The sequence below is a fragment of the Mustelus asterias genome, unplaced genomic scaffold (genome assembly GCF_964213995.1).
Source record: "Mustelus asterias unplaced genomic scaffold, sMusAst1.hap1.1 HAP1_SCAFFOLD_210, whole genome shotgun sequence".
NCBI classification, from domain to species: Eukaryota; Metazoa; Chordata; class Chondrichthyes; order Carcharhiniformes; family Triakidae; genus Mustelus; species Mustelus asterias.
The window spans coordinates 29,466-55,872 of record NW_027590197.1 but is presented as its reverse complement, the minus strand read 5'-3'; the positions used below and the strand labels follow the sequence as shown (position 1 = coordinate 55,872).

Below are 26,407 nucleotides of genomic sequence, written 5' to 3'. Positions count from 1 at the left end.
CAACCCCTGAGGACAGTGAAGCCTCAGTCATCAACTATTTTCAAGAGAGAGATTGATTGGTTTCTGGATATTGAGGAGATCAAGGGATATGGGTTTAGTGTGGGGAGAATGATGCTGAGGTAGATGAACGAATTATCTCATTGAATAGTTTAAAAGGCTCGATGAGCCAAATGGCCGACTGCAGCTCCTATTTGTTATGGTCTCAGTGTCCAGGACAGGAAGCAGTGAGCACGGATCTGTCAATCAGCCTCAATCAGCACCTTCAGGAGAATTGGGAGGGTGAATATTAGATACAGCAGAGTGAGAATGGAGGGAGAGTGTGTGGGATGGAGATTTACAGCTTTTTGGGACTGAAATAGGAAAGAATGTTCCATAGAAACTAGAATTGTCTGTTCTGAATTTCTATCCTGTACTGACAGTGATGACTTTTATAAACTTGTTTTACAGGATATTGAAAGAGGAATCACAGGCCGAAATCTCAAACGTCACATCTAGACGTGACAGAGTCATATTCCATGGGAGCTGAATATCATCGGACTTTGAATCTCGAAGGAGAAATGATTGTCCGGTCTGTTGAATTGAAAAGATTTCAAACATCAGTGTGACTGGAAAAGCACCAACACACTGCCACACTCGAGTGAGAGTGTTCCAGTGCACTGACTAAAGAGCTTTAACCAGTCACACAGCCTGAATAAATATCACACCATTCACAGCAGGGAGAGTCTGTACACGTGTTCTGTGTGTGGACGAGGCGTCAACTGATTGTCCACCCAAGGGAGAGGCAAGGACACCTGCACCATGGAGAAACCATGGAAATGTGGGGACTGTGGGAAGAGATACAGAGCCCCCTCTCTGCTGGAAGCTCATCGGCGCAGCCACACTGGGGAGAGGCCATTCACCTGCTCTCAGTGTGGGGAGGGATTCACTCACTCATCCAACATGAAGAGACACCAGCGAGTTCACACTGGGGAGAGACCATTCACCTGCTCTCAGTGTGGGAAGGGATTCGCTTGTTCATCCACCCTGCGGAAACACCAACGAGTTCACACTGGGGAGAGGCCCTTTACCTGCTCTCGATGTGGGGAGGGATTCACTCAGTCATCCCACCTGCAGAGACACCAGCGATTTCATACTGGGGAGAGGCCATTCACCTGCTCTCAGTGTAGGAAGGGATTCTGTGATTCATCCAGCCTGCTGACACACCAGCGAATTCACATTGGGGAGAGGCCGTTCACGTGCTCTGTGTGTGAGAAGAGATTCAGTCTTTTATCCCAGCTGCTGAGACACCAACGGGTTCACGAGTGATTCCAGGGGTTGGATTCTGCTGTTATTGTTTCTGCTCTCAGTTACATCCAGGACTGCATTTTGTTCATTCTCACAGTTGGTCAATGGGGAGGGTCAGAGGGTTTCTTTCTGCTGGACTGGCCGGTCTCACAACATTGCCTCCTGTGGGCTGATGCTCTTTGAGTCTTGTTGCGAATACATGGTTTCAAATTTCACAAGGATCACAGAGTGACAGGGTGTTAGGAAGTTAAGAGTCACTATTTCTGTTTGAAACCCCCCAGATGCCCATCCAATTCCCTTTGTAATTGTTTATTGACTCCACTTCCTCCACCCTCATAGGCAGCGAGTTCCAGGTCATTACCATTCGCTGCATCAAAATATTCTTCCTCACTTCCCCCCCTGCATCTCTGACCCAAAACCATAAATCTGTGTCCCCCTCATCCTTGTCCCGTCGGCTAATGGGAACAGCTTTTCTTTGTCCACCTTGTCTAAACCTGTCAGAATCTTGTCCACCTCTATCAAATCTCCCTTCAACCTCCTTTGCTCCAAGAGGAACAACTCCAGCCTGACATCGACAATAAAGAACAAACTAACAGAATATGTTAATACCTGAAATCAAATGGGAATGTTTAATTTCTGTTTTAAGTTATTGTGAATATATTGTCCTGGACAATAAAGGAATTGGAATAACTCAACTTGGGTGTGGGTGAATGGAATATATCAATCTGATATCCACCTACAGTCTCGTGAAAGACTGGAATGTGTAGCTGGAAATCCCTCCCTAACAGCACTGTGGGTGTACCTACACCTCAGGCATTGTAGCAGTTCAGGAAGGCAGTGTTGGGGTTGACCACGGCCGAGGCAGCTACATACAGCCACATATTCTGTTATAATTGAAGGACTGTAGATTGAATGTAAGGCATTATGGGACTGGATTATCTTGACCACATTCCTGTGACTGCTCAGTTTCTGCAATCACGGACCATTAAAGCTGCTTAGCAGGGCCCCAACAGAGGACCTGGTGAGAATATTTACTCAGAATGAGTTAAAATTAACTGGGGCAGCACGGTGGCACAGTGGTTACCAGTGCTGCATCACAGCGCCAGGGGCCCGGGTTCGATTTCCAGCTTAGATCACTGTGTGGAGTTTGCACGTTCTCCCCATGTCTGTGTAGGTTTCCTCCGGGTGCTCCGGTTTCCTCCCACAGTCCAAAGAAGTGCAGGTTAAGTGCATTGGGCATGCTAAGTTGCCTCTTAGTGTCAGGGGGACTAGCTGGGGTAAATGCATGGGGTTATGGAGATAGGGTCGGTGGGATTGTGGTTGGTGCAGACTTGATGGGCCGAATGGCCTACTTCTGCACTATAGAGATTCAATCAGATTATTGCAGGACCGGCTGGTGTTCAGTGGCTGAGAAACCTGGAATCTGTGAAAAAGGGGTCTGACGAATCAACAAACGGGGGGAGGTTAAGACGTTAAGAAGCGTTTTCAGGTGTGTTTAAATTATTTTATCATAAATGTGTGATAAGAACTGTGAGGGACTTGTGACCTGATAGTCGGTGAAGTGATGGTACACTCCAAGTAGCACTGGACTGAAAAGCAGATCTCAGAGAGTAGATTCCAATGATTATAATCTTACCCAAGCATGGCCAGTGACAAATCAGAGCTCAAGTGGGGACCGGGCTGGTCTCTTACCTGCCATTTGGAAACTAAGAACAAGAAACTTATCGATTAAAATGATTAGAGAATAGAGCCAATCTTTCGAGTCTGGATGACACTTCATAAGAGCTCTTATAAAGGGTCATCCAGACTCGAAACATTGGCTCTATTCTCTCTCCGCAGATACTGTCAGACCTGCTGAGATTTTCCAGCATTTTCTGTTATTTTTAAGATTCCAGTATCTGCAGTATTTTATGATAAAATGATTAGTTCTGATTGGAATCCCCACGACCCTCCCGCAAAACAGAGGGAGTGGTGGCAGAAGGAGAAAAAGGATAAGGATGATAAAGTCAGGGTTCTGATTCCCGAGCCCATGTCGAATAAACAAAATAGGTGGATCAGTTTATAAAGAACAGAAGTTACCATCCCTGACAAAAACTGATCAAATTAAAGTAAATAGGTTGAGGAATATAACAAAAAAAATTAATAGATGAAGTTTAAAATCATTTGTTTTGTTTTAAACTTGTGTAAAGTGATGTAATTGTGTGCCAAGTTTTTGCTGCTCACTTCCCACCCCTTTAGGTTCTGTAGAAAAGTTAACCCTTTCAGCAGACAGTTCATTTGTTTTTAAATCGGAATCATAGAATCTGAATAATATAATCATAATAATATAATATATCATATAATCAAGACTGGAATATTATCGACCTTTGACTCTAGAAGGAGAAATGTTTCCATGTTCTTTCTGCTTCAAAAGATTTTAAACATCAGTGTGGCTGGAAAAACCCCGAGACACAAACACACCCTCGAGTGAGAGTGTTCCAGTGCACTGAGTGTGGAAAGAGCTTTCACCAGTTACACAGCCTGAAAAAATATAACAGCATTCACAGCGGGAGAGACTGTTCTGTGTGAGATTTAACTGATTGTTTAACTTGTAGAGTCACAAGGACACCCGCACCATGGAGAAACTGTGGGGACTATGGGAAGGGATTCAAAGTCCCATCTGATCTGGAAACTCATCGACGCAGTCACACTGGGGAGAGACTGTTCACCTGCTATGTGTGTGCGAAGGGATTCAGTCACTCATCCATCCTGCAGAGACACCAGCGAGTTCACACCGGGGAGAAACCAGGTTAGGTGGATTGGCCACGCTAAATTGCACCTTAGTGTCAGGGGGACCAGCTAAGGTAAATGCATGGGGTTATGGGGATAGGGCCTGGGTGGGATTGTGGTCTGTGCAGAGTCAATGGGCCGAATGGCCTCCTTCTGCACCGTCGGGATTCTATGAATCCTAACACCCGGTCACTCTGGGATCCTTGTGAAATTTAAAACCAGGTATTCGCAACCTGCTCGCAGTGTGGGAAGGGATTCACTCAGTTATCCAACCTGCGGACACACCAGCGAGTTCACACTGGGGAGAGGCCCTTTACCTGCTCTCAGTGTGGGAAGGGATTCAGAGCTTCATTTGCCCTGCTGAGACACCAACGCGTTCATGAGTGATATTCGGGGTTGGATTCTGCTGTTATTGTTTCTGCTCTCAATTACATCCAGGACTGCGCTTTGTTCATTCTCACAGTTGGTCAATGGGGAGGGTCGGAGGGTTTCTTTTTGCTGGACTGGCCGGTCTCATGACTTTGCCTCCAGTGGACTGATACCCTCTGAGTCTTGTTGCGAATACCTGGTTTTAAATTTCACACGGGTCACAGAGTGACAGGGTGTTAGGAATCATAGAATCCCGACGGTGCAGAAGGAGGCCATTTGGCCCATTGACTGCACAGACCACAATCCCACCCAGGCCCTATCCCCATAACCCCATGCATTTACCTTAGCTGGTCCCCCTAACACTAAGGGGCAATTTATCATGGCCAATCCACCTAACCTGCACATCTTTGGACTGTGGGAGGAAACCAGAGCACCCGGAGGAAACACATGCAGACACGATGAGAATGTGCAAACTCCACACACAAGTGACCCAAGCCGGGAATCGAGCCCAGGCTGGAAGTTAAGAGATATTTAGTCAGCATTTCTGTTTGAAAGCCCCCCAAATGCTCATCCAATTTCCTTTGTAATTGTTTATTGTCTCCACTTCCTCCACCCTCGTAGGCAGCGAGTTCCAGGTCATTACCATTCGCTGCATCAAAATATTCTTCCTCACATCCCCCCCTGCATCTCTGAACCAAAATCTGCACCCCCCTCATCCTTGTCCCATCAGCTAATGGGAACAGCTTTTCTTTGTCCACCTTATCTAAACCTGTCAGAAACTTGTCCACCTCTATCAAATCTCCCCTCAACCTCCTTTGCTCCAAGGGGAACAACCCCAGCCTGACATTGACAATAAAGAACAAACTAACAGAATATGTTAATACCTGAAACCAAATGAGAATGTTTAATTTCTGTTTTAAAGATATTGTGAATATATTGTCTTGGACAATAAAGAAATTTGAATAACTCACCTTGGGTGTGGTTGAATGGAATATATCAATCTGGTATCCACCTACAGTCCAGTGAATGTCTGGAATGTGTAGCGAGAAATCCCTCCCTAACAGCACTGTGGGTGTACTTACACCTCAGGCATTGTAGCAGTTCAAGAAGGCAGTGTTGGGGTTGACCATGTCCGAGGCAGCTACATACAGCCACATATTCTGTTAGAATTGAAGGACAGCAGGTTGAATGTGAGGCATTGTGGGACTGGACTATCTTGACCACATTCCTGTGACTGCTCAGTTTCTGCAATCACGGACCATTAAAGCTGCTTAGCAGGGCCCCGCCAGAGGACCTGGTGAGAATATTTACTCAGAATGAGTTAGAATTAAACTTATTCCAGGATCGGCTGGTGTTCAGCGGCTGAGATTCCCGAATCTGTAAAAAGTGGGTCTGACCAATCAACACACGGTGATAGGTAGTTGGTGAAGAAGCATTCTCAGGCATTATTTAAATTATTTTATCATAAATTTGTGACCCGATAATCGGTGAAGTGACGGTATACTCCAAGTAGCACTGGATTGAAAAGTGGACCTCTGAGCATAGCTTCTAATAGTTATAATCCTACCCGAGCATGGCCAGTGAAAAACCAGAGCTTACCTGCCATTTGGAAACTAAGAACAAGAAACATATCGATACAATGAGAAGAGAATAGAGCCAACATTGAGTCTGGATTACACTTCAGAAGATCTCTTATGAAGGGTCATCCAGTCTTGAAACATTGGCTCTATTCTCTCTCCACAGATGCTGTCAGACCTGTTGAGACTTTCCATCATTTTCTGTTTTTATTCAGATTCCAGTATCCGCAGTATTTTACTTTTATGATAAAATGATTCAGTCTGATTGGAATCCCCACGACCCTCTCGCAAAACAGAGGGAGTGGTGGCAGAAGGAGAAAAAGGATAAGGATGATAAAGTCTGGGTTCTGATTCTCCGAGCCCATGCAGAATTAACAAAATGAGTGAATCAGTTTATAAAGAACAGAAGTTACCCATCCCTAACAAAAACTGATCAAATTAAAATAATTAGGTTGAGGAATATAATTAAAAAAAGATGAAGTTTAAAAAAGTTTGTTGTTACTGAACTGTATTGTTGTCATTTTGTTGTGACCACACTGTATTCACCTCAATGCTTGTGGAATCTGTGTAGCGAGCAGGAATTGTTTAAACTAAGAATTTCTTCTTTCATTTTGATCAGCGAGAGGACATTATATTCTGTGAAATCTGCCTCAAGAATAAGGCTGATTGTTCAGTCTGAGTGTGAAAGAAAGATACAGGGGGCGATCTTACCGGCTTGACTCGCCGCTCGATTAGACCGGTGAGCCAGGAGGATAGCGTGCGAGACTAAAGGATTGCTATCTTCCCGGCCCGTGTTTTGCCGGCTTCATTCCCAGAAAGTGAGTGAAGGTTATTTGCACAGAGTTGCCTACATTACAATGTGATTGGTGGGTTCAGCATGGCTGCTTCCCCCCCTCACTGGCGAGACGTCACATCGGCGAGAATCACTACTGGTCTTCACCAGCGGGGACCAGGTGCTTGGGCCACACTGGGGGTGTGGGGGGGGGGTGGGATCGGAGGCCATTGAAGCCACCATGGTGGTCAGGGGCAGTGCCCATGGGGCAGTGCCACATTCAGTACCCTCCTGGCACCCTGGCAGTGCCCAGTTGAGTACCATAAATGTACCATGGGCAGTGCCAAGGGGATGGGTGGGGGTGGGGCTTAGTGGAGGGGTATTTATAATGACTGGAGGCTTATGCAAGGAGGGTGGATGCCAAGGGGGGAGCTTTGTATGGGGGGGGAGGGTGATCGGGGGGGACGGCGGGGGGTGAATCTCTGCCAAGGAGGGTGGATGTGCACGGGGGGGCGTTCAGGAATTGGCCACGGAGGGGGCATCATGGTGATTGAATAAGCAGTGACCCTGAATTGAGTTACAATTAATGAATCAGTCGTTATAGTAAAAGACTGAGTTTTTATTTGCTTTTAAAATGTAAAATCTTAATTGTTGTGTATGTAACGAATGTGCAATGAAGATACATTTTTAAAGTTTATTTATTTGTGTCACAAGTAGGCTCACATTAACACTGCAATGAAGTGACTGTGAAAATCCCCTAGTCACCACACTCTGGTGCCTGTTCGGGTTACTCTGAGGGAGAATGTAGCATGGCCAATGCACTGAACCAGCCCGTCTTTCAGACTGGGGAAGGAAACAGGAGCAGCTGGAGGAAACCCAGGCAGACACGGGGAGAACATGCAGACACCACATGGACAGTGACCCAAGCCGAGAATCGATCCCTGGCGCTGTGAGGCAGCAATGCTAACCACTGTGCCGCAGCTGGCATAGTGTACTGGCGAGAGAGATCTTCAAGCTCTGATTAGCCTCAACATTTGAAACTGTGTGAATAAGGGTATTGTATAGAATCAGATAAAGGGATAGTATGAACCAGTTCTCTTGTATTCCTGTCTAAGATAATAAGAGAAAGTGGTGTCAGTAATTGCGGATCCAATTCAATTAATCTGGAGACCAAATTGACCAATTGTCATGTTACAACAGGCCCAACTCTGACGTGTGGTAATCATAGAAACCCGACAGTGCAGAAGGAGGCCATTCGGCCCATCGAGTCTGCACCGACCACAATCCCACCCCACATATTTTACCCACTAATCCCTCTAACCTACGCATCCCAGGACTCTAAGGGGCAATTTTTAACCTGGCCAATCAACCTAACCCGCACATCTTTGGACTGTGGGAGGAAACCGGAGCACCCGGAGGAAACCCACGCAGACATGAGGAGAATGTGCAAACTCCACACAGACAGTGACCCGAGCCGGGAATCGAACCCGGGACCCTGGAGCTGTGAAGCAGCAGTGCTAACCACTGTGCTACCGTGCCACCAGTAACGGTCACTTTGGGGATAAAAGTAGAGGTTCTGAAGGTTTTCCTTGTGAACCAAATTCTGAAGCCTCCCAAGGCTGAGTTCCAAGGAAATTACTGTCAAAGAAGGAGCCAGAGAGGGTTACTCTTCTACAGACTGATCACCCGCATGAAGCTGTAAAAGTCAATGTCTTAAAGTTTATTTATTAGTCACAAGTCAGCTTACATTCACGCTGCAATGAAGCTACTGTGAAATTCCCCTAGTTGCCACACTCTGGCGCCTGTTCAGGTACACTGAATGAGAATTTAGCATGGCCAATCCACCTAACCTTCACATCATTGGGCTGTGGGAGGAAACCGGAGGACGGGGAGGAAACCCATGCAGACATGGGGAGAATGTGCAGACTCCGCACAGACAGTGACCCAAGCCGGGAATTGAACCCGGGTCCCTGGCACTGTGAGGCAGCAGTAACCACTGTACCACCGTATTCAGTAAACCTTTTTCATTCAATAAACTTCTTTTTAAATTTACTATCCAGAGAATTCTGCCTTTACCACAAAGAGGGCAGGGAACAGGCTACATATGAATTAAAGATAAACCATTTGGGTCCAGAACGTTGTGAACATCCTTTTACTCTGGTTGTCTTTGATCCTCAAGTCATTTTCTGTTTGTTTTAACCATGTTCTGTTTCATTAATAAACTTTTATCAGTAAAAATATTTGATTTTGCTGGACTTTTCCTGATGAGATTGATGCACTTTAGGGAAAGTGGGTGAGAGGGGTTGGCAGGCTCTTTAACAGAAAGTGAGTCCCTCTAAGGTAATTGGCAAAGGAGCCAGAGGGGGAGATGGGATTTTATTTTTTGACACAGCGAGTTGTTCAGATCTGCTTGAAAGATTCAATAGTATATTCCCAAAGGGTAAAGACTTGAAAGGGAAGAATTTGCAGGGCTGTGGGGAAAGAACAGAGCAGTTGGATGAATCAGAGAGTTCTTGCAAAGAGATAGCAGGGACATGACGGGCTGAATGGACTCCTGCAGCCCGTCAATCTCAGCCTCCTGCTTTTGTGCAGGTTAAAAGGAACAGATTTCAGTGCAGCCTCTTCCCTGTATATGTATTTAAAGAGACAGGTTTCTCTTTAGTTCTGAATGACTGATATAACAATTGGTTGGAGGCCCATTTCCCACTCAGTCCTCCAGCAGCTTCCTGTCTCTCTATTAGTGCGACGCCCATGGCAGTGTCCTGACTGGGGCGCAGGCCCCATTATTCTTGGCTAAATTCAGCCCTCAGCTCCGTCGCCTGGCTGTCATTAACACGAGCAATAGAGAGACAGAAAGGTGCCCCAGGCTCAAATGGGAAGTCGAAACGTGTGGCTTTAAATGAACTGTTCGGTAAACAAATTAAAGATTCACATGACAAAACTTCAAGTTTTCTGATGTTTACTCCAACAAACTGGAGGCAACAATGACTAAACACTTTTTTATAGGGAACATCGCCCTTAAACTGTACAATTAAACTTTGCCCTTTTACTCTTAACACCATTAAATATCCACTCAATGGATATATTTTACTCTGCCTTGGAATGTTGACATACTTTCTCCAAAAACCAGCCCAAAGTGATTCTTTACTCCTCCTTTTCCAGTCTGGCAACCTTTAATCCCAGAACTGTCCTTCACAGAGACGGTTCTCCTGGACATTTTCCCACTAACACAAGCAAGGCGAATCTTCCAGTCTTGTTTCACAATTCTCAGGAATTTGTGACCAACATTCGACATCGGAGCAGAAGTCGGCCATTTGGCCCTTTGAGTCGGCTCCACCGTTTATTTAGATCATGGCTGATCTGTTTGTGTTGCGTTCTCGTGTTATACCCGATACTTTTGATGTCCTTATCCAACAAGAATTAGTATAAAGGCAAAATTCTGCCCTTCAGCCCTCCAAGTCTGCACCGACCATGCTGCCCAACTTAACTAAAACCTCCTACCCTTCCGGGGACCATATATATTCCCATCCTATTCATGTATTTGTCAAGACGCTCCTTAAAAGTCACTACTGTATCCGCTTCCATTACCTCCCCTGCCAACGAGTTCCAAACACCCGCTATTCTGTAAAAAATCTGCCTCGAACATCTCCTTTAAACCTTCCACCCTGGGAAAAAGCTTCTGACTATCCACTCCGTCCATGCCTCTCAATCTTGTAGACTTCTATCAGGTCCCCCCTCAACCTCTGTCACTCCAGTGAGAACAAACTAAGTTTCTCCAACCTCTCCTCATAGCTAATGCGCTCCATACCAGACAACATCCTGGTAAATCTTTTCTGCACCCTCTCCAAAGCCTCCACATCCTTCTGGTAGTGTGGCAACCAGAATTGAACACTATATTCCAAGTGCGGCCTAACTAAGCTTCTATAAAGCTGCAACCTGACTTGCCAATTTTTAAACTCAATACCCCGGCCGATGAAGGCAAGCATGCCGTATGCCTCCTTGACTACCTTCTCCATCTGCATTGCCACTTTCAGTGACCTGTGTACCTGTACACCCAGATCCCTTTGCCTATCAATACCCTTAAGGGTTCTGTCATTTACTGTATATTTCCTATCTGTATTAGACCTTCCAAAATGCATTACCTCACATTTGTCCGGAATAATAAAGGATAACATTCCATTTGTCAGAACTTTGATTTATTTGAACTAAGATTTATGAGGTTCTCTTGTTTACAATAACCTCCCTAATCGTAAATCACACCAGGTTCCAGTGACTTAACCATATGGCAAGAAAGAATACTTTAAATGGTGAATTCAGAAAGTTTATTAATCATTAAAAATGTAACAAGTCAGAAAGATAAAAAACAGAGTGTTGATTAACAGTTAATAGAGAAAGTTTAACTTTAACAATTGAACAGACTTCTCTCCATCCCTCTCAGACCAGGACATGAAGTGACTGCTCCAAAAACATGGATAACTTGTAAAACCAACAGCTCTCCACACCTCTCTGTAAACATCTCTCCCTCCACCTCTCTCTACCAAATTGCCTTCTCAAGACCACTTTTTTATACTTAAAACATGTAAAAAGCCCATCTTAGCCAATTCCCATAAATCTTCAATTATGAACTAAAATAGACACGAGTTTTCAAGTGATTTAAAAACAAATGAACTGTCTGCTGAAAGGGTTAACTTTTCTACAGAACCTAAAGGGATGGGGAGTGAGCAGCAAAAACTTGGCACACAATTACATCACTTTACACAAGATTAAAACAAAACAAATGGTTTTAAACTTCATCTATTAATTTTTTTGTTATATTCCTCAACCTATTTAATTTGATCAGTTTTTGTTAGGGATGGGTAACTTCTGTTCTTTATAAACTGATTCACTCATTTTGTTCATTCAACATGGGCTCGGAGAATCAGAACCCAGACTTTATCATCCTGATCCTTTTTCTCCCTTTGCCACCACTCCCTCTGTTTTGCGGTAGAGTTGTGGGGATTCCAATCAGAACTAATCATTTTATCAAAAAAGTAAAATACTGCGGATGCTGGAATCTGAAACAAAAACAGAAAATGCTGGAAAATCTCAGCAGGTCTAACAGCATCTGTGGAGAGAGAATAGAGCCAATGTTTCGAATCTGGATGACCCTTTATAAGAGCTTTTATGAAGTGTCATCCAGACTCGAAAGGTTGCCTCTATTCTCTCATAATTTTAATCGATAAGTTTCTTGTTCTTAGTTTCCAAATGGCAGGTAAGAGACCTGTCCGGTCCCCACTCTGATTTTTCACTGGCCATGCTTGGGTAGGATTATAACCATTAGAATCTACTCTCAGAGATCTGCTTTTCAGTCCAGTGCTACTTGGAGTATACCGTCACTTCACCAACTATCAGGTCACAAGTCCCTCACAGTTCTTATCACAAATTTATGATAAAATAATTTAAACATGCCTGAGAACACTTCTTAACTTCTTAGTCAGCTACCTACCCCCGTTTGTTGATTAGTCAGACCCCATTTTTACAGATTCCAGGTTCCTCAGCCGCTGAACACCAGCCGGTCCTGCAATAATCTCATAGAATCTCTCCAGTGCAGAAGGAGGCCATTCGGCCCATCAAGTCTGCACCAACCACAATCCCACCGACACTGTCCCCATAACCCCATTCATTTACGCTAGCTAGTCCCCCTGACACAAAGGGGCAATTTAGCATGGCCAATCCACCTAACCCACACATCTTTGTACTGTGCGAGGAAACCGGAGCACCCGGAGGAAACCTACACAGACACGTGGAGAATGTGCAAACTCTACACAGACAGTGATCCAAGCTGGGAATCAAACCCGAGTCCCTGGCGCTTTGAGGCAGCAGTGCTAACCACTGTACCACCGTGCCGCCCCAGTTTAATTCGAGCTCATTCTGAGTAAATATTCTCACCAGGTCCTCTGTCAGGGCCCTGCTGAGCAGCTTTAATGGTCCATGATTGCAGAAACTGAGCAGTCACAGGAATGTGGTCAAGATAGTCCAGTCCCATAATGCCTCACATTCAATCTGCAGTCCTTCAATTATAACAGAATATGTGGCTGTATGTAGCTGCCTTGGCCACGATCAGCGCCAACACTGCCTTCTTGAACTGCTACAATGCCTGAGGTGTAGGTACACCCACAGTGCTGTTAGGGAGGGATTTCCAGCTACACATTCCAGACTTTCACTAACTGTTGGTGGGTTCCAGATTGATATATTCCATTCAACACACCCAAGGTGAGTTATTCCAATTCCTTTATTGTCCAGGACAATATATTCACAATATCTTTAAAACAGAAATTAAACATTCCCATTTGATTTCAGGGATTAACATATTCTGTTAGTTTGTACTTTATTGCAAATGCCAGGCTGAGGTTGTTCCTCTTGGAGCAAAGGAGGTTGAGGTGAGATTTGATAGAGGTGGACAAGATTCTGACAGGTTTAGATAAGGTGGACAAAGAAAAGCTGTTCCCATTAGCTGACGGGACAAGGACGAGGGGGGACACAGATTTATGGTTTTGGGTCAGAGAGGAAGGGGGGATGTGAGGAAGAATATTTTGATGCAGCGAATGGTAATGACCTGGAACTCGCTGCCTACGAGGGTGGAGGAAGTGGAGACAATAAACAATTACAAAGGAAATGGGATGGGCGTTTGAGGGGGTTTCAAACAGAAATAGTGACTCTTAACTTCCTCACACCCTGTCACTCTGTGATCCGTGTGAAATTTAAAACCGGGTATTCGCAACAAGACTCAAAGAGCATCAGCCCACTGGAGGCAGTTGTGAGACCGGCCAGTCCAGCAGAAAGAAACCCTCCGACCCTCCCCATTGACCAACTGTGAGAATGAACAAAATGCAGTCCTGGATGTAATTGAGAGCAGAAACAATAACAGCAGAATCCAACCCCTGGAATCACTCGTGAACTCGCTGGTGTCTCAACAGGTGGGATGTCCGAGTGAATCCCTCCCCACACTCAGAGCAGGTGAATGGCCTCTCCCCAGTGTGAACTCGCTGGTGTCTCCGCAGGGCAGATGACTGAGTGAATCTCTCCCCACACTGAGAACAGGTGAACGGCCTCTCTCCAGTGTGAACTCGCTGGTGTGTCTGCAGGTGGGATGTCCGAGTGAATCCCTTCCCACATTGAGAGCAGGTGAATGGCCTCTCCCCAGTGTGAACTCGCTGGTGTGTCTGCAGGTGGGATGACCGAGTGAATCCCTTCCCACATTGAGAGCAGGTGAATGGCCTCTCCCCAGTGTGAACTCGCTGGTGTGTCTGCAGGTGGGATGACCGAGTGAATCCCTTCTCACACTGAGAGCAGGTGAACGGTCTCTCCCCAGTGTGAACTCGCTGGTGTTTGCGCAGGCTGGATAAATGAGTGAATCCCTCCCCACACTGAGAACACGTGAATGGTCTCTCCCCAGTGTGGCTGCGCCGATGAGCTTCCAGCTCTGATGGGACTCTGTATCTCTTCCCACAGTCCGCACATTTCCATGGTTTCTCCATGGTGCAGGTATCCTTGCCTCTGTCTTGGGTGGACAATCAGTTGAAGCCTCATCCACACACAGAACAAGGGTACAGTCACTCCCTGCTGTGAATGATGTGATATTTATTCAGGCTGTGTAACTGGTTAAAGCTCTTTAGTTTGTGCGCTGGAACACACTCACTCGAGTGTGGCAGTGTGTTGGTGCTTTTCCAGTCACACTGATGTTTGAAATCTTTTCAAATCAACAGACTGGACAATCATTTCTCCTTCTAGATTCAAAGTCCGATGATATTCAGCTCCCAAGGGATATGACTCTGTCAGATCTGATGTGACATTTGAGATTTCGGCCTGTGATTCCTCTTTCAATATCCTGTAAAATGAGTTTACACATATCATCAGTGTCAGTGCAGGATAGAAATTCAGAACAGGATTCTATTTAAAAATGAAAGTGGATGGGCACTTCAAGGAAATAAACTTTCAGGAGAATGGGGATATAGAGTGGGAATGGGACTGGAATGTTATACAGAGAGTCAGCATGGACTCGAGTTACCAAATGGATTCCTTCTGTGCTGTAATGACGTTATGGCTCGAAATGTATAACATCGCTGCAGCATTATATTACAATGCAAGAAATAATAATAAATGTATTTTATTACAGAAACATAAATAATATATTTAATCTGGGTACCATATAATAACACTAGACATATCTCTGTCCTATATTAACCTTCTGTCCCCTTAAATGTCAGCCATCTCCTGCCCTTTAATTGTGAACATTTGGAAAGAGACCATCCTTTTAGACAGAAAGAAGATTAACGTTTCAGGGTGGGCAGAATGAATTACAGGGAATAAAAATGTATCTGATTTTGTTGGTCAATATAAGCTCAGAAGTGGAAGGGAAATGATCTCCAGTGGAAGAGAAACAATTCCTGAACATTGTAAGACTAAGCTGGTAAATCAGCAGTGAATAGAGTTGTGAAGTGGTAAAAACATCAAGACATAGCTTGCCAAAATAATCGTTAAAATACACCCATTATTAGAGGCAGAGGAAGGTAGACAATGTCAGAGAGCTGATCAGGGAGGGCAGAGGTGAAACAGAGAAATGGATGGCCGTTAAAATATTCATTCATGGATGTACAAGGCATGGTTAGCAAGTTTGCAGATGATACTAAATTAGGAGGTATCGCTGATAGCGAAGAAGGTTATCAAAAATTATAGGGGGATCTTGATCAGTTGATCGGTTAGGGAAGTGGGTCGATGATTGGCAAATGGATTTTAGTACAGATAATACAGAGTACAGAGGCACAACCTCAGGCTAAAGGGACAATCCTTTAAAACAGAGATAAGGAGGAATTTCTTCGGCCAGAGAGTGGTGAATTTGTGGAACTTTTTGCCGCAGAAGGCTGTGGAGGCCAGGTCATTGAGTGTCTTTAAAACAGAGATATATAGGTTCTTGATTAATAAGAGGATCAGGGGTGATGGGAAAAAGGCAGAAGAATGGTGATGAGAAAAATATCAGCCATGATTGAATGGTGGAGCAGACTCGATGGGCCAATTGGCCTAATTCTGCTCCTATGTCTTATGGTCTTGAGTGTGAGTGTTGCATTTTGGAAAGTCAAACCAGGGTAGGACTTATACAGTAAATGGTAAGGCCCTGGGGAGTGTTGAGGAACAGAGGAACCCAGGAGTACAGAGGGACCCAGGAGCACAAGTACATAGTTCGTTGAAAGTGATGTCACAGGTAGACAGAGTGGTGAAGAAGGCATTTAGCACACTGGCCTTCATCAGTCAGGGCACTGAGTATAGGAGTTGGGACATTCTGTTATAGCTGTATTATTCGTTGGTGAGGCTGCACTTGGAGTATTGTGTACAGTTTTTGTAACCCTGTTATAGGAAAGACATTGATAAACTGGAAAAAGTGCAAAGAAGATTTATGAGGATGTTGCTGGGACTAATGGGCCTAAGTGATCACGAGAGGTTGGACAGGCAAGGGCTTTATTCCTTCGAATGTAGGAGAATGTGGGGTGACTATATTGAGGTGTATTAAATCATGGGGGGCATTGGTAGGATGAACCCACATAGTCTTTTTGCCAGGGTAGGGGAATTGAAAACTGGAGGGCATAGGTTTAAGATGAGAGGGGAAAGATTAAAAGAGACCTGAGGGGCAACTTCTTCATGCAGAGGGTGGTGTGTACATGGAATGAGCTGCCAGAGAAAGTGGTTGAGGCAGGTTTAAACAGCAGGTTTAAACATTTAAAAAGCATTTGGATAAGTACATGAATTGGAAAGGATTAGAGGGATATGAGCCAAACATGGGCAATTGGGACTAGCTGGGAGGGCACCATGGTTGGCATGGATCAGTTGGGCCGAAGGGCCTGTTTCCGTGCTGTATTGCTCTATGACTCTATGTGTTGGCTGCATCAGCATCTATTGCCTACAACTCATTGCCCTTGAACTGAGTGGCTTGCATTGCTGGGGGAAGTGGTAATTTCCTTCTTTAAAAGGACATTATTAAATTGGATGGATTTTTACGACAATTGTCATCAATGGACTTCTAGTTCTAGATTTGTACTGAATTCAAATTTCAACATCTGCCGTTGTGGGATTCGAACCCAGGGTTCACAGTGTATTGCCTGGATCCCTGTATTACTAATCCAATAACACTATCACTGCACCATTGCCTCCCCATCCATGGTGAAGGCGTCATAATAGCCCGAATCCATGGAATCAGAGCATGCTCTAAATTTAAATTAATGCTCACTAACACTCACCTCAAGACAATTTCACTGTTTTCAATTTTAAAATCTGCTGCAGCTGAAAAGATCTCAGAGAGATTGGTGTCCGGGAAAAATGTTGCAATCTTCAAATCGTGTCCCTGTAAATGAGGAAAGTTATCGGTGTAATTCAAGGTTAGAAATTCAAGACAGTCAAACATTTCTTTTGGTCTGAGTTTGCTGCGAGTAAATCCTCCCCTTCTAACCCCCTGTAAAAGGAGTTTCCAAAATCCATCAACATCTGTCCAGAACAGAAATTCAAAACATTCTCTCCTCCTTTAACCTGGCACAGAATTACTTTAGCTGGGACAAAATTGCAGTGGAGGCAGTTCAGGGAAGATCCAGTTGGTTGATTCCTGAAATGAGGAGTTTTATCTTTCAGGTTGAGCAGCTGGGGCCTGTACTCATTGGAGTTTAAAAGACTGAGAAGTTATTGAAACATCTGGGAATTTAAGGGCGGCATGGTGGTTAGTACTGCTGCCTCACAGTGCCAGGGTCCCAGGTTCAATTCCAGCCTTGGGTCACTGTCTGTGTGGAGTTTGCACATTTTCTGTCCATGTCTGTGTGGGTTTCGTCCAGGTGCTCCGGTTTCATCCCACAGTTCAAAGATGTGTGGGTCAAGTGGATTGGCCATGCTAAATTGACCCTAGTGTCAAATGCATGGGGTTGTGGGGATGGGGCCTGGGTGGGATTGCGATCGGTACAGACTCGATGGGCCGAATGGCCTGCTTCTGCACTGTAGGGATTCTATGATTCATATGATATAAGGTGCTTGACAAGGTAGATGCTGAGAGGATGTTTCCTCTGGTGTGGAAATCAAGTAAAAATAAAGGATCTCAAATTTAAGATGAAGATGAAGAGAGATCTTTTCTCTCAGCGGGTTGTTGATCTTTGGAACTCTGTCTTCACCAGTGAGGATTGGAGGCAGGTCATTGAATATATTCAAAGCTGAGGTTTTGATCCACAAGAAAGTCAAGGGTATGGAAGGGCTGGGGATAGCAAAGTAGACATGATCTTATTGAATGATGCAGCAGGCTCGATGGTCCGAATGACTGGCTCCTGTTCTTGGATAGCTGCGCATGCGCCCTGCTACCTATTGTCCCTCTGAAGATCGAGGTTCTGAACCAGCCCCTGAAACCACGCCCATTGTGACCCATAACCGACAGCAGCGCATGCGCTCTCCTTCCCCGCTGAAACAAGATGGCGGCCGATAACCGGGGCCTGTTCCCGGGATAAACGCCTGGGAGCTGTAAACCCGAGACCTGCAGGATCTTATTCGGGCCGTGCGGCCTACAGCGGATGTTTGTGAAGCCATAGCTCACTCCCTCTCTCCCCCGACTCCCGGTTCCATTTCTCCCGCAGCCCCACCGACTCACTTGGGGATAAAAGCGTCTCCCGCACTCGCAGGACTCCGGGCAAAGTGACACTGCGCACGCGCGAGACATAGCACTGCGCCTGCGCAATAGGCTCCTGTGGAATGAAGAGGACACTTTCACACCCGCAAGGGCACCTGGGAATTAACGGCGTCATTGTCAAAGACGATAGTACGAAATTATCTTGTTCAATGAAGATCAATTAATTTTTAAAAATGCATTCCTCGGAATTTGTGCGCTGCCATTCTCTACTTCTAAAATTGATTTAAACCAGTGCTCTCCTGTGGGAATACCCCGAGTTTTAAAAACTTTTCCCACTGGTTTAAGATGAAGATGAAGAGAGATCTTTTCTCTCAGCGGGTTGTTGATCTTTGGAACTCTGTCTTCACCAGTGAGGATTGGAGGCAGGTCATTGAATATATTCAAAGCTGAGGTTTTGATCCACAAGAAAGTCAAGGGTATGGAAGGGCTCTCTCTGCTCCCCTGAAGGTGCTCACACAGGTTGGGTAAATCCCACAGAGATTGGTTTCTTTCATTTTCTTTCTCCTGATGCTGAATGTTTTATGGAATGATACATCACAGATGGAAACCATTTGGCTCATCCTGCCCAGTCGGGCTGTCTTTAAGATCTATCCAATTAATCCCACAGCCCTGCTGGCAGAGTGAGAACAATATCTATATACTGCAGCAAGATAGGAGATGAATGGAAAATGTTTTCCAGTTGCATACCTCTCAGACACACTCACCCCTGGAAAGATAAACTGGCCTGTGTACTAAGCAGATATTAAGGTTCCACTTAAAATTAAAACAGAAGGTGCTGGAAAAATGCAGCAGTCACCAGGGCCGAGTTATGGTCAAAATGATGGTGTTGAGCTGCCGTTAGAAAATAACCAGCAATCCAACAAGCCACTCAAAATATTGAATCAAACAAAATTGATCAAAGATTGAGCCAAAGTATTCTGTTTTCCAACATGGTGCTATGATTTTTTGTGATGGTTTTAATGTTCTCACAATTACCTGGTGCAGTCCGGGTTTATTTTATACTCATTCCAACCCATCGCTGTTCATGAGCACATTACCCCCACTCTGATTCCCCATCCCATCAGAGACAACTGAGTCACTGATTGGAAATTAGGGCTTTTAATGAGAGCTCTGACAACCGAGAATGCACCGTCAGCAGAATCAACCCGAGCGAACAAACCCCAGACAGTGAACATTATCCCCCCCAGACCCAAATATAAAACAGTGAACATTATCCCCCAGACCTGAATATAAAACAGTGAACATTATCTCCCAGACCCGAATATAAAACAGTGAACATTATCCCCCCCAGACCCGAATATAAAACAGTGAACATTATCCCCCAGACCCGAATATAAAACAGTGAACATTATCTCCCAGACCCGAATATAAAACAGTGAACATTATCCCCCAGACCCGAATATAAAACAATGAACATTATCCCCCCCAGACCCGAATATAAAACAGTGAACATTATCCCCCAGACCCGAATATAAAACAGTGAACATTATCTCCCAGACCCGAATATAAAACAGCGAACATTATCCCCCAGACCCGAATATAAAACAGTGAACATTATCCCCCCCAGACCCGAATATAAAAGTGAACATTATCCCCCCCAGACCCGAATATAAAACAGTGAACATTAACCCCCCCAGACCCGAATATAAAGCAGTGAACATTATCTCCCAGACCCGAATATAAAACAGTGAACATTCTCCCCCCAGACCTGAATATAAAACAGTGAACATTATCCCCCAAACCGAATATAAAACAGTGAACATTATCCCCCAGACCCAAATATAAAACAATGAACATTACCCCCCCCCCAAGACCCGAATATAAAACAGTGAACATTATCTCCCAGATCCGAATATAAAGCAGTGAACATTATCCCCCAGAACCAAATAAAGAACAGTGAACATTATCCACCCCCCCACTTGAATACAAAATTGTCCTGATGGATTCAGACAGCATTATCACAATATTCCAAATGTGGTTTTTCCAGGAATAGATTCAGCGGCTGCATCACTGGAGGCCAGAGATACTCTCCTCAAACTCGGCTCATGTGAGGAATCCCTCCAATGAGGCTCAGGAATGCTACAACCAGAGTCACGTGACCACCAAGTGTGTAACTGAACAAACTACCGCAACGTTGAAGATGTGTTTCAGTGTGAAATGATTTGCTTCACCTGTTGCTTCAGATTTGAGAGAGGGTAATTTGACCTTGACCCAGGCACTTTTCAGATCTGAAAGTGATGGCCTTTAGCACAATCACAAGGCTGCACAATACAGAGGGAACACTAATCTGTTTCGTTCTGCGACTATGTCGTGGTTACACGAGTGATACTTTCCACTAATTAGCTGCCAGCACCAAAAAGGCATTCAGCCTCCCACACAAATGAGCAAGGCTGGGTATGAATATCTTTGCCAGTGCAGTGCCGGGTACTGGGCTGTACATCCCAGTGAGTGGCTGATAAATCAAGGAACATGCTGTTTGATTCTGTCAGAATAGGTAGTGATTTTTTCAGCAGGAAACACTCACCAAACCAAAAATACAATGTTTACTGTGAATACAGATTGGGCAGCACTTGCTGAACAATCCTGAGTGTGTCAATAGCTACACTCATAATCAACTGAAGATAATCAGTCGAGTTCATAATACGGCTCAGTTGTAGTTGTGAGAAGCAACTTACATTTATATGCAGCGATCCTTTCCCTGCAAACAAAAGGAGAATTTTCAAGTCTTGCACCTTTTTTGAATTTCCCAGAAGCTTGAGAAACCTACAGTCTTCTATTGATTTCTCCATGGTGATGCTTCAAGTCAATGAGAGTCCACCAATTGTGATCATTTGAAATTTGGCATTCTTCTGTTTGTCCTGATGAGTGCATGATGAAGAGATTCAGCAACAGGTCTCTCTTTTCAGCAATATTCAAGTTCAGTTCTAACAAGTATCTGTGCATTGTTTTATGTTCCTTGATAATTAAATGTGATCGGGGAAGTGTCACTGTGAATAATGTGCAAGTCAGTAAGAATTGTCAGCATTTTCTAATTGGAAATCTTAAGCAGTGGAACCTTTCAGACACTGAATTGTACAGTTTGCACCAAACATCAATTTAAGATTGCAGGAAAAGTTCATAAACTTATGAGAAACAAGTTCCTGTTGAGAGTTCCTGAATTTAAAAAAAATCACAGATGGTGCTTTTAAAAAGGGACACAGCAGCCCTGAAAATCAGTGACATTTCAGAATATTAAACTTCAGCCAGTTGTAGGGATCGTTAATGTCAGCAGAAACAAACCAAATATTGTCAGACTATCAATCCTGGATGTGATTAACAGCTGCAGTAACTGCAAAATCCAACTCCTGGAGGCAATTGTGAACTTGCAGATGTGTCAGCAAGTGGGATGACCGAGTGTATCCCTTCCCACACACAGAGCAGGTGAATGGCCTCTCCCCAGTGTGGGTGAGCTCATGTAAATGCAGGCTGCCAGACTGAGTGAATCCCTTCCCACACATGGAGCAAGTGAATGGTCTCTCCCCTGTGTGAGTGCGTTGATGAGCAGTGAGGATTGATAACTGCCTGAAACTCTTTCCACAGTATGTGCAAATAAATGGCTTCTCCTCCGTGTGAATTCGCTGATGTGACAGGAGGCCAGATGAATTGGTGAATTCCCTCCCACACGTGGAACAGGTAAACGGCCTTTCCCCAGTGTGAACTCGCCTGTGTGCACTGAGGTTGGATGAAGACCTGAACCTCTTTCCACAGGAAGTGCAGCTGAACGGTCTCTCCTCTGTGTGAACTCGCTGGTGTGACAGCAGGTTAGATGACAGAGTGAATCTCTTACCACACACAGAACAGGTGAATGGCTTCTCTCCTGTGTGAATTCGCTGGTGTGACCAAAGACCAGATGGCCCAGCAAAATCCTTCCCACACAAGGAGCAGGTGAACGATCTCTCCCCAGTGTGAACTCGCTGATGTGCACTGAGGTTGGATGAACATGAGAACCGCTTTCCACAGGTGGAGCAGCTGAATGGCCTCTCCTCAGTGTGAGTTCGCTGGTGTAACAGCAGGTGGGATGAGGTAGTGAATCCTTTCCCACACACAGAACAGATGAATGGCCGCTCTCCAGTGTGACTGTGTCTATGGTTTTCCAGCAAGTATGGATAATTGAATCCTTTACCACAATCATCACATTTCCATGGTTTCTTCATTTTCCCAGCCCCAATGTGACTGTGTCGATGGGTTTCCAACCGGGATGGATAATTGAATCCTTTACCACAATCCTCACATTTCCACGGTTTGTCCACGGTGCTGTTGTCCTTCTGTCTCTCCAGGTTGGATGATTAGTTGAAGCCTCATCCACATACACACCATGTGTATGGTTTCTCCCCACTGTGAATGGTGTGATGTTTTTCAGGCTGTGTAACTGGTTAAAACTCTATCCACAGTCAGTTCACTGGAGCACTCTCACTTGGGTGTGTGTGTGTGTGTCTCAGTTCTTTATCTGTCACATTGAATTTTGAAATTTTCTTCCACTGACAAAACAGGGAATGATTTTTCCCTCCACTGTCAAAAGCAATCATATTCAGGTCATGATGAATCAAATGGCTCTGTCAGAACTTGACCTGAAATTTAGTTTAAGTTTCCTGTCTGTAAATCCTCCTCATCAAGTTTCCTGCAAAAAGAGTTTTAAAAAACTGCTTCAGAACTGACAATTTCAGTTTCCACGAAACATTTCTCCATCTCATTTATCTTGAGCTGTAATCCCCATCCCACACACTCTCTCTTGTCCCTGAGCTGAAATCAAACTCATTGCCCCATCTCCACTCTGAGCTCAGCTCCCTCTCCCTCCAGCTGGATTCAGTCCTCCAGACCATGTGCAGATTGAGAGTACAATCAAGGAGTCAATTATTTTCCTTCCAAGTCAGGGAACGTGCAGCCCCACTGACTCTGTTGTTACCACAATAGTCACATGTGCTCTGCTCACCAATGAAACACCGCGGTGACCATTAACATGGGCCTGTTCCGAGGAAAGGCTCCATTTTATTTGTGCCACAGCACCAGGGGAATTACCTCCTGCACAGGCACAAAGGTATCATCAGTCACAGAAAATAATTGCAGCTGGTGTCTCAAACCTCATTTTACCATTTGCTCCCAGACATTCTCCATTCAATTTTGAAATGCAAACTGAAATCTGGCATTATGTGGTAAATTAAAACACATTTTAATGGTCATTTTCAGAATGACTATTCCCAAGAATTAATTCCCAAGTCAGTGAATTAAAATTCTCATCAGCAATGACGGCAGCACAGTGGTTAGCACTGCTGCCTCACAGCTCCAGGGACCTGGGTTCGATTCCCAACTTGGGTCACTGTCCGTGTGGAGTCTGCCCGTTCTCCCCATGTCTGCGTGGGTTTTCTCCAGATGCTCCGGTTTCCTCCCATCGTCCAAAGATATGCCAGTTAGGTGCATTGGCTATGCTAAATTGCCCCTTAGTGTCCTGGGATGAGCAGGTTCGAGGGATTAGCAGGTTACATATGTGGGGTTATGGGAAGACGGCTTAGGTGGGATTGTTGTTGGTGCAGACTCGATGGGCCGAATAACCTCCTTCAGCACTGTAGGGATTCTATGAAATACTTTGGGAGAATTGCTATTTTAATGGGCATTTTCACAAATGCTATAAAATGATTTTTCAAAACAAATTAATATTTTCTTCAACAGATGATTAATAAATAAAAAGTATTTAATAAAACAACCATCCAGTGTGGGGTTCAGGATTCTAACGGTAAGGACACCTGCACCATGGAGAAACCATGGAAATGTGTGGACTGTGGGAAGAGATACAGAGCCCCATATAAGCTGGAAGCTCATCGGCGCAGCCACACTGGGGAGAGGCCATTCACCTGCTCTCAATGTGGGAAAGCATTCAGTCAGTTATCCGACCTGCAGAGACACCAGCGAGTCCACACAGGAATATACTGCCCCTGGACTCTTGATATCACACTTTTAAAACCTTCCATTTGCCAGTCATTCCTTTCCCTTCAAACAAACTCACCTAATCGACATCTGCTAGATCCTGCCTAATGCCCACAAAAGTGGCCCTGTGGACCTGTCCTATCTTTTTCCAGAACTATTTTGAAACTATTGGTGCTCCCAATAGTGCTCCCTGACTGACACTTCAGTCACTTGCTCGACCTCATTTCTTAACTGTCTAACAGAAAGTGAGTCCAGGAATTGATAATGAAAAATAAGGAGCTGGGAGATGAATTGAACAAGTATTTTGCCTCGGTGTTCACAATAGAGGATACAGTTAAAACTCAGAAACAGCTGGAAATCAGAAAACAGAAGTGTGGGATGAACTCTGAATAAGCACAATTCCCAGGGAAGTGGTCCTCAGCAAACTGTTGGAGCTGTGGGCTGATGAGTCCTCGGGTTCTGCTGGGCTTCATTCTCGGGTCTTAACAGAGTGAGATAGTTGGTGTGTTGTTCAATTTTCTAAAATTCCCCATCGGGAATTGGATAAAGGGAAACCGGTGGATGCGTTGTACTTAGATTTCCAGAAGATATTTGATGAGGTGCCACATCAAAGGTTATTGCAGCAAATAAAAATTCATGCTGCGGGGATAACATATTGGCGTGGATAGAAGATTGGCTAACAGCAAACAGTGGGCAGAAATGGATCATTTTCTGGTTTAAGAGAGAGAGAGACCTGGGCCAACCTTTCCAGAGTCTGCCGCTCCCTGGACTCACTTCCTTTCCCTTCAGTTGCTGCAAGTCCCCAATTTCCCCCAGAATGAGAAAAGAAATGGAAAGGGGGAGAAAAGAAAGTGTTTTACTCACAGATGTTGGTTTCTTTTTGTTCATTACAAATACGTTAATACAAAACAATTACAAATACACAAAGAACAAATGTGAAAAAATACATTACCAATGGCTAACGCCATCCATTTATCAGTTACTACCTTCCATTTCAGAAGGGTTCATTGTCAATTACAGTTTTCCAGGGCATTGCCCTCAAAATACACCTCCATTTACAAATCATAATCTACAAATCTACAAACATTAACACAACACTACAACTGTACACAACAAAAAATAAACACTGAAGCATAAGGGCACCGTCCCCTGGGTTTGTCCACCTGCCGGGGGATGCAACCCTCCAGTGGTACTCATATCCGGGGGTTACACCTTACGGATGTTCAGCCGGAGGGGGGAAATGGGGGAAACCACCCCGCCGACTCAATCCGGAATCCCTTCCGGAATTTCAGCCGGGGCGGTGGGAGAGTCTCTCCAGGGTACTCAGTTCGGGCCTGCCTTCCCAATTTTTCTCCCGGAGAATAAAAATCCCTCTGGTGTTACTATGTCCGGGGCTTCACCACCCAGAACTTTCCCCAAGTGGATGTCACACCCCCCGGGGGTGACTCTATCCAGGGGGGGGATGCCCCCCAGGCCACAAATAACGCAAGAAAATAGACGGGGGCCGGAACAAACCACCAACTACCAGAACAGGAAAACCGCATATTACAATAACAAACAATCCATGAAAAATACATTACCGATGGCTAAACACCATCCATTTATCAATTACTACCTTCCATTTCGGAAGGGTTCATCATCAATTACAGTTTTCCAGGGCATTGCCCTCAAAATACAGCTCCATTTACAAATCATAATCTACAAATCTACAAACATTAACACAACACTACAACTGAACACAACAAAAAATAAACACTGAAGCATAAGGGCACTGTCTCCTGGGTTTGTCCACCTGCCGGGGGATGCAACCCTCCAGTGGTACTCATATCCGGGGGTTACACCTTACGGATGTTCAGCCGGATGGGGAAATGGGGGAAACCACCCCGCCTACTCAATCCGGAATCCCTTCCGGAATTTCAGCCGGGGCGGTGGGAGAGTCTCTCCAGGGTACTCAGTTCGGCCTGCCTTCCCAAATTTTCTCCCGGAGAATAA

At 44.9% G+C, this 26,407-nt stretch overlaps 2 protein-coding genes across 3 annotated transcripts in view; one reads left to right on the top strand and one right to left on the bottom strand.

The window, feature by feature from the left end:
• Positions 1–1,988, top strand: part of LOC144485689 (uncharacterized) — a 259,005-nt gene extending 257,017 nt beyond the window's left edge. For both annotated transcript variants that reach the window (XM_078203804.1, XM_078203803.1), the window contains exon 2: positions 448–1,988. In XM_078203804.1, coding sequence (XP_078059930.1) covers positions 799–1,305 — 507 coding nt within the window. In that variant the 5' untranslated portion in view covers positions 448–798 and the 3' untranslated portion in view covers positions 1,306–1,988. The remainder of the gene's footprint in view (positions 1–447) is intronic.
• The window catches only part of LOC144485652 (uncharacterized), a 71,063-nt gene that overhangs the window by 33,639 nt on the left and 11,017 nt on the right, over positions 1–26,407 (bottom strand). Inside the window, exon 3 of the mRNA XM_078203751.1 lies at positions 13,702–14,279. Within this exon, the coding sequence (XP_078059877.1) occupies positions 13,702–14,279 (578 nt within the window). The remainder of the gene's footprint in view (positions 1–13,701; positions 14,280–26,407) is intronic.